This window comes from Tauraco erythrolophus, chromosome 3 (assembly GCF_009769465.1).
Source record: "Tauraco erythrolophus isolate bTauEry1 chromosome 3, bTauEry1.pri, whole genome shotgun sequence".
Taxonomy (NCBI): domain Eukaryota; kingdom Metazoa; phylum Chordata; class Aves; order Musophagiformes; family Musophagidae; genus Tauraco; species Tauraco erythrolophus.
Window position 1 is genome coordinate 62,828,634 of NC_141467.1, and position 9,041 is coordinate 62,837,674.

A 9,041-nucleotide genomic window follows, 5' to 3' on the forward strand; every position below is an offset into this window, starting at 1 on the left:
GGTAGGAATTGCTCTGACTTTCCCAGCTAGCAGCAGAATTAGGCTGCAGCCATCACCAGCACAGGCAGGAGAGGTTGTTTCGTTAGCACTTTACATTCATCTACCTCTCTTTCATCCTGCTTTCTTTTCTAACAGTATCTGGTTAATAATTTTTAGCTCTCTGAGATGAGAGCACTGAATAAGCTTTCCTGTGATATTTAAGTGCAGCACCTCAGTGAAATGGAACAATTTAAACAACACACAAAAATATAAATGATCCTTCTTCACAGCTGCATGTACCTTAACTTATACCAGCAGCCCCACAGGTACCAAGCCTCCATGTCTGGCCATGTAACCACCTGGCTGTTACTCCCTTGGCTCGCTGCGCTGGCTTAGGTGGACATTTCTGCCCTGGCTTCTCACCAGGTCTTTGCTTTTCTTTCTGGGCATGCCTGAAGCTCATTGCCAGTCACAGCATATTTCCATTGACTTCGGGGCACTTGGCCCAATACATGCTTGCAAACGAGCGCTTTTGTTCCCTTGGATGAGCATGCATGCACAGTGGGATTTTTTTTTTCTTTTTCTTTCTTTTTTTTCCCCTTAAGTGTGGTTTTGAAGCCAATGTGGATGGTTAGCCTCCTAAACAATGCCTGCTGGCATTGACGAGGGCTGTCCCAAGTGAGGAAGTTGTTAAATTCTGGGGAAAGACTTCCAAAAGCAGCCTTGAGTCCGATGCCTCTGTTCCCACAGCTCCGATCTGTAGTGGTGCGCAGAGCCACTCACCGGGAGGAGAATAGAGTTGGCAGCTGTCCTCTGGGGCAGGACCGTGGTGGCCTTCAATGACAATGGCCACGGAGGAAATGGAGGGTTGTTGTCTTGCTTATTCGAGTCGTATTAACTCAGTTGACTGACAGTGTTAAGTGTAGAGAATTGGGATTTTAGTTGTTTGGGGTTTTTTCTTCCTGCTGACAAGACCCCTGCTCTCGCATAGATTTGATTTCTGCACACAAGTATCAAATACGCGCAGCCATGGGGTTATTTAGCAAGCACTTAGCCATCAAGCTCTGAGCTGGCAACATGGGAAGATTTGATTTGTGTGTACGGAAGGGAAATGTGTGTGTGCAGATGCGTGTTGGAATTGCCTTCAGCGCATTTGGAAATTTGATACTTAATTTCAAAATAGTGCCAATAAATATGTTGATTCAAATGAGGAAAGCAAGCTTTTTCTCTTTCAGAAAGACTTAGTTAAAATTCAGGAAGTCAAACTGCTGAGGAGTTAGCGCTAGGATTTATAAAACAACATTGAAAGGGAAGCTTAATTAACATTTCACTACCCTTGCAATTGCACTGAATGCGTGTCTAGTTTATCACCCACCTAAATGTGTTAGTTCGTATTTGAAGAATGCTTGTGACAGTGAGCCTTCAGGAGAAAGCTCAGCTTTTTCCTATAATCTCATTATAGCATTTATATATTTTATTTGCTTGCTTCGACCTTGGATGATTTAGAGGGAATATTCAATGTCTATGCCATGTATTTTTGGGAATCAGTACTTGAGGTTGTTTTCTTTTTACTGTTAGTGTACCTTTAGCTGGAATTTAAGGAGTTTTGTGGGGTTTTTACAAACAATATACCGACGGCACACCCTGTGCTAGTGAATTGGGTGTCGGTAGATGAGCACGCACAGCATGGCAGCACACACAAAAGCATGTCATCCCTGGCAGTGATGCTGCTCTGCGTTCCTTAGGATGAACGAAGAAGTAGCAGCTGTTTTTCTTTCTGTCCCTAAAGAACGCAGCGATAACAGAAATGGGATATTAATGGGGCAGCGTAGATTAATGGGGCAGTAATAAAACAAATGAGACCCATTAGCTAAATCGCTGCTTGAAAAGTAGATTCTATGATAAGTGCCCTTCAGTGCCTCATGTGGGAAAAATTGTTACAGCACTTGTAACATCATCCATGGCATTGGATTTTAGACTGTTGTGACAATCCTAAGTGATAGGATCTTAAAATAATTTAGACGAAGGTAAACTTTGTACTTAGTGCTTGGTAGAAAACTTGAATGATTATATCCGAATGTGAAAACAAGTTCTTTTATTTCCAACCCAGTCAAAATTTTTTTGTATGCTCCCAGAATCTTTCATCAAAAAGCACAGCCTTTTTTGGTTGTTCTATTAAGCCTGTAAGGTGATCACAAAAACTTGGAAATCTTTATTTTACTGCTGGAGCACTGATGCTTTGGGGAGTAATGTTCAAACAGACTTTGGACTGGAGTCGGTGGGTTTAGCAAGATCACCTGCTTTTTAATTGTTGATTTTATATTAGATTAAAGATGAAACATGTGCGTTGCACTTAAAATGCTACATGTTTCTGTTTGCTCTCTGCTTTTTTTGACGGAATTGTTTTCTGGAGCATTTAATAAAAAAGGAAAATACACTGAATTTTTTAGATTTGCAGAGTATGTTGCCTATAAGGAGAAAACTGTTTGGGGTTTAGAGATAAAACATGTACACACATCAACTAATCAAAGCCAAAGATATTAGTTTGAAAGCACTCTTTCATTGATCTTCAGGAGATAGATAGGTCTAATCCTATGAATCGACACATTTTGCTTCCTTCCTCCCTCCAGAAATGCAGGGCTGTATCGTGGTGGAGTTTAATGTGTTTTTATTCTTTCTCTTCCAGTGTAGTTTTGCTAAATCCCAGCTTAACTGTAAGCAGTGTAAGACACAGAGGGGTGCGGAAGCGAGAGGGGGGCGCGGACGCCCCGCGTGCTGCCTCCCCTGTGCCAGCGCCGGTGGCTGCATCCCATCCGGCAGCGGGAGAGGAGGAGAGGAGGGCCGGGAGGCGGCTGTTGCTATCGCTCTGATGTCAGGCGCTCTCGCTAACGTGTGGTTGGTTATTCTGCGTTTCAGATCACTGCCGGTAGCGGAGCACAAAGGGAACGGCGAGACTCCCACATCTTTCAGCGAGAAGAAAGGAATCGGCGGAGCAGACTAATACGGACTTGTGTCGGGTGGCCTTGCCCTACAAAGGCTGCCTTTGAAAGAGAAACGCAGTGTTATTTAATGAGCTGTGAGATGAGGCGCTGCTGCTAACGCTCAGATCCCAGGATTCATCAGCTATTCATTGTGCTTAATGTACATGTTTCTGCACCGTGCATTTAGGAGATCCCAGAGAAGAATCCAAAACGGCTGCGGGGGAAAGACCACCAAACATGCCTACAGAAACACTACCGACAGGTAGCATGGTGAAGCCCGTCAGCCCTGCCGTGACTTTCACGTCCGCCGTTCCTCTCCGCATCCTGAACAAAGGACCCGACTATTTTCGCAGGCAGGCGGAGCCTAATCCAAAAAGACTGAGCGCGGTGGAGAGGCTAGAAGCTGACAAGGCGAAATACGTCAAGAGTCAGGAGGTCATCAACGCCAAGCAGGAGCCTGTGAAGCCGGCGGTGCTGGCGAAGCCACCGGTCTGTCCCGCGGCCAAGCGAGCGCTGGGGAGCCCCACCTTGAAAGTCTTCAGCAACAACGCAAAGACCGAGAGTGGCGTCCAGAGAGAAAACCTGAAACTCGAGATTTTGAAGAACATCATCAACAGCTCCGAAGGCTCCAGCTCAGGTTCAGGGCATAAGCACGGTCCCCGAAACTGGCCGCCCCACAGAGCCGATTCAACAGAGCTGAACAGACACTCGTTTGCCGAATCTTTGAAGGTTTACCCCACGCAGGGTCGTAGCAGCCCACAGGAGAGCAGCTCCAATGTCAGCAGAAGGCTCCTAGATCAGTCGGCAGAGACTTTCCTGCATGTCTCCCACAGCTCCTCAGACATTAGGAAAGTAACTAGTGCAAAGCCCTTGAAAGCAATACCCTGCAGTAGTTCGGCCCCACCTCTGCCTCCAAAGCCCAAAATCGCTGCCATTGCCACCTTGAAATCCCCAGAGATTGAGGCAGTCGAGTCTGGATGCGGAGTTAGTAGAAGACCCTCCCTACAGCGATCGAAATCAGACTTGAGCGACAGATACTTTCGTGTCGACGCCGATGTTGAGCGATTCTTTAACTACTGCGGACTGGATCCTGAAGAGCTTGAAAACCTCGGGATGGAAAACTTTGCAAGGGCTAATTCTGATATTATATCCCTCAACTTTCGCAGTGCAAGCATGATTAGCTCAGACTGTGAACAGTCTCAGGACAGCAACAGTGACCTTAGAAACGATGACAGTGCCAATGACCGTGTGCCATACGGCATTTCTGCCATTGAAAGGAATGCCAGAATCATCAAGTGGTTATATAGCATCAAGCAAGCTAGAGAGTCACAGAAAGTGTCCCATGTGTGAGAGAAAAGTCCACCATAGAAAAAGCGAGGACTGTATCTTTGTCTGTGAATATTCAGTTGTGAAGGGTTGTGAAGTCTACTTGAAGTCTTGTACACTTCTCAAATCTCTTTGTGTTGCTTGTTGTGCAATGTTTCCAAGTTGCATGCCTGTCAACATGTGAGCTGACCTGGCTTCCACTTGAACAATAACTAACTACAAAGCCTGGCTGAGCATACACGTTATCTGCCAAAAGTTTAAGACGAGAATCTAATTAGGGCTTCAGCATAATCAAAGTGTTTACATGGAAAGGTTTTATGACTTCTTTGGTATTTATGTGGTTCCTTGTGGATTTTATATATGTCACTTTTTGTCTTAATACAGTATTGTCAACTGACGTTACTAGTTTCTAAGTTGAAACAGAATCCCTTTGGGGGGAAGGAAAGCAAAATTGGCCAAAATAAGAGGTTTAGGCATACGATGATAGGCAAGGCAGCCTTATCTCTTGTAGAAAGTGCATTATTGGCACATGTAAAACTGTTTCTAAAAGGCAAAGAATGCTACGTTCTTAAATTATATATCGTTGGTAAACTCTATATCCCTACTGGTAGTAAGGGACTGTTCAGTAAAGGTTTCTTTTTTCTAGGTAAACTCCCTCAGTTTTACAGCAGAAGTAGTCTAGTGAATCTACGTGACCTCTCATAAACTGAATGAGTCTTGCGTTTGGGTTGGTGTAAGCATTTTAGTGATTTTTCTATTATCCCTGTTGGAAAAGTTTAAGGAAGTTTGGAGTCAACAGATGGAAACGTTGTAGGTGCGGGTTTTTGTGGGTTTGATTTTTACTCAAAGATTCCTGGTCTTAAACTTTTGACAGGAATGATTAGATCCTATAGCTGATATTGAATGCCTTTATTAGTCAAACACATCATGACTACAAAACTCCGTGCTGTCTTTTAATTTTTTTTTTTGTAGACCTATTTGAACAGTTAATGAGCAAAAATGGAAACACACAGCCATATCAATATAACGCCTCCTATTCAGAAGTAAATACACTCAGTAGCTGAACTATATCTGAAAAATTGTGATTATGTTGTCTTGCATATGTTATATCTAAGGCTGTGAAAGTTTGTTACAGCTCTAGGAAAGTGTAGAAACATGACAGTATGTAGCTTTTCTTTTGGTTTTTTTTGTTTGTTTTGGTTTTTTTTCCCTCCTTATGATGGTTAGTGCTGCAGATCAACCTGTTACAAATCTTTTGACAATCCGTGTCTTCCCAGTGGTTTAATTAACTGTCATTTCAACTGACAGTGGTGGTGTGTTAGCAGAGAAGTTGAAAATGCAGCGATCTGCTTCATTATTATTGTATACGCGCTTTGGAGTAAATTGCAGCACTACCTTATACTTCATCAGCTAATAGGAAACTTTTTTATTGTGTAAATGCTGTAAGACTTTGTATATACTTCAGTTGTTACGAAATCTTTAAAAGGAAGAGTGTTATGCTAATAAATAGCTCCTGGTGCAGGTATGGTAGGGTTTTTGTTCTTTTTTTTACCCCTCCCATTCTTAAAACTATATCGGGAACTCAATTGCAGTGTGTTTTAGTGCTGTAGAAGGTCTTGGTTAAATAATAGTTCCAGTAAAAGGTTTCTTCTACTAAAGTGCTTTTCAGAATATAATTTTTTATAAAGTAACTGTAGCAGCATGATCTGTCTGAAGAACTAGAAGAGATTTTCAAGACTCCTAAAATAGCTTGCTTCTTCCTTACCTAGCAATGTTACTGTTCCCGTTTATAGCATCTGTTCATAATGAATCACTGCAGTCTTCTGAATTATTCTTCAGTAGTGCTTATTTATATATTTGAATATTAAAGATGTTTTACAAAGTCGGGTTCTATCTTTTCTCTAAGAAGCCTGTAGCCCAACTTCTTACCGATAGCCACAGTTAACGCAGGCGAGCCTAGAAGTGGAGCCGCACAGTCATATGTTGCCTATGGAATTATCCTACATCAAGTTTTATGTAACTGTTTTCTAAATCATTGTTCATGAGGGGTTAAAAAAAAAGCACACATTCAGTTTCAGGAGGCTACTCTCTGTTTTTTACAGTTGTCTTCACAACCTAAGACTTACAACATTCCTAGCTCGATAAAAAAATGAGGAGCCTATGTATTTCAGCTACAGGCACATTTGTGACATTTTAAGCTCCATGAGTTTCAGTTGGCATTGACATCACACTGGTTTTTCAAGCATATTTTTCCAATAGTAAGTTCTACTCAGTTCAGTGATTATTTTGCCAAGGAAAATAATGCTTAAGGGATTAAAGCCAAGTGTAATGCAGCTGTACAGCAATGAAATAAAGAAGTTAAAACTGAAATAAAAAATGCACTCACATTGTTCTCTCTCAAGTGTTTTAAGAATGATGATAAACATGCTATCTCAACTGTTGTCAGCCAAAACCACTAATAAAGAAACCTTTATAACTAGAAAATGGATTAGAGCATATGCTAGTACCCTGAACGTGTTTCCCAAGGTTTGTTATGGAGCTGTAGGCTCTTGAGGATTCAAATTCATTTCCTTTCAATGCCACGAGGGCTTTAGGCTTGTGAGCTATCTGTAAGAGACCATTTCCTCACCCGAGATCTTACGAAGCACCTTTGACACAGCACAGCGAGGCTCTTGACACCTCTCTCCCTGCTTCTTACAACGCGCGCAGGAGTAAGATTTTACAGGACCCAGACCTTCACAGTCAGCTGAACTTGCAGCTCCGGTGAGGTTGCAGTAATAGAAATCACAAGGTCGCAAAATGTCCACAGGGCTTTGAACATGCAGATAACAATTGCCTTCACGTGTCACTTCATTACGCTTCCGCGGTTAGGATTTATTTATTTGTAGACTCGCTGTTACCTCTATGGTCGTGTAAAAGCCACATTGCTGGTGCCTGATCTGTTTTTGTTTTCAATTGGGAATAACCATTTTGCCTTTGCAGGCATGTCCGTTGCTTGTCCTCTGCCGCAGGAGATTCCCAAGTGCCCAACGTTGAATTTGCAGGGAGCTGTAACTCACTCGGACGCCTCATCGGGGACCCGTTCTGGTCATGTTCCTGCTGCCTCCAGCTGGCATTCACGCAGGGGCAAAGCGCACGGCGAGTGTCTGTGCTTTAACAACACATTGCTCTTATTGCAGCCACAGCTCTTGAGGAAGACACGAGTCTGTGGTGTCCTGTAGAAGCCAGTACCGAGCCCAGCACTGACAGCCCTGGGCCCAGAAGTGAAGGAAAACACAGTAGTCAGTGTAAATTCACGCTCACACACACACACGAGAAAGAAACCACCGCAGAGGTTTATGGTGGTTCTGTTACTTTGATTTGCCAGGGAGGGAAAGGAAGAGGAAAATGACGTGACAATGCATGCCTTGAAATCTCTGCACAGCTTTGTGCCGAGAGAAACCATTTCTCTGAGTCAAAGAGATGGGCAGCAACGTAAAACTGGTCTTTTAATCGCTTCATATTATATAGTAACAATGTAGTGAAAGATGAGAGAGATGGGATCAGTGCCACAAATTTCCATTCGACAACTACACGTACTGAAGTTTTCTTTTTTACGAATTCTGTTTCTGCAAGGGAGAGCGCTGTGCTGCGAGCCTATGCACCGTCTGAGCCGCCGAGGGCTTTTGAAGGGTAAACACAGAATGATGATGCTTTTGGCAGAAATTCAAAAATCAAAAGACACGCTCAGACAACAGAGCCGATCGGTATTGCTGACTTATGTCTTTTTACAGCAGTTTATCCATCCATGGAGGCCATACGCATTTGATTCCAGTCATTGAATGAAAAACAAAGTGCTTAATGGAGCTCTGCAGTACAGGGCTGAATAATTTCAGTCTGCAGGAGAACGGGAAAGGAGCTAAACCATAAAAACAGTCTTCCTGATACCTATTGATTATGGGATGATAATGTTTAGTACGCTATATTCAGAGCTCGCTTGTTCATAAGAAACTTTTTATTAGGCAGAGTACTCAAACCAATAAATCTGGGAGATGCCAGTTTTCCAAGGCTATAAAACTCATGTTTTATGTGATTAATGGTGCCACACCAGTAGCTGAGCACACTAAGCTTAGAATATAAGAGCATCTGGAGCTTTGTTCCCAGGAACAGTAAGGGTCCATTGCCTATTTTGGCAATGAATATAAATGCAGATAGAGTGTAAGGTTCCCTTTGTGCTGTACAACAGAATAAATTGGTCAAGGTGTTTTGTCCTGAATTGTAATATAACTCTATATTAAAATCCTTGTTACCAAGGCTTAGATGTTCACTGATACTCTGAATTCATCTGACATTTCTTGCTGTCAGCAGAAAGACTCCGATAATCTGCCCTTTGAAATATATTGCCCATAACTTAATGGGAAAGGCCATTAAAATTGTCTGTTCAGTGTAAGGACTTTTATCTCCTGATCATAGCATCTGTTAAGTGAAGCTGTAAATAAGCAGATTTCAGTCAGAAGTATTAGCCCATGAACACCTTTTATTTTTCTCCCTGGGAGCCCAAGTGGTGATCAATAGCTTTGTCCTAACGTTTGTTACAGTCAATACGTCGTTGCTAAATACTGGGACGTTGTCCATTTGAGATGCAGTGGAATCTAAAGTGGAGACACCTACACCATGTCGTCTATCTTGCCATGGTAGGTATGAACAGCCTTCAAGCGTATTTTATATTTGATCACCCAAGAATTTGGTTGTGACTGCTCGTCAAAACTCGGTAAT

The 9,041-nt window shown here is 42.6% G+C and overlaps 1 protein-coding gene across 1 annotated transcript; it reads left to right on the plus strand.

Annotated features, from left to right (window-relative positions):
• The first annotated feature begins 3,197 nt into the window (after positions 1–3,197).
• Positions 3,198–4,310, plus strand: FAM110B (family with sequence similarity 110 member B). Its single transcript, XM_086609345.1, has one exon. The coding sequence runs from the start codon at positions 3,198–3,200 to the stop codon at positions 4,308–4,310; it is 1,113 nt and encodes a 370-aa protein (XP_086465471.1).
• The last annotated feature ends 4,731 nt before the right edge of the window (positions 4,311–9,041 follow it).

Bases quoted from the DNA above. Each gene is read 5' to 3' on its own strand.
- FAM110B (XM_086609345.1), top strand. From the start codon at position 3,198: ATGCCTACAGAAACACTACCGACAGGTAGCATGGTGAAGCCCGTCAGC.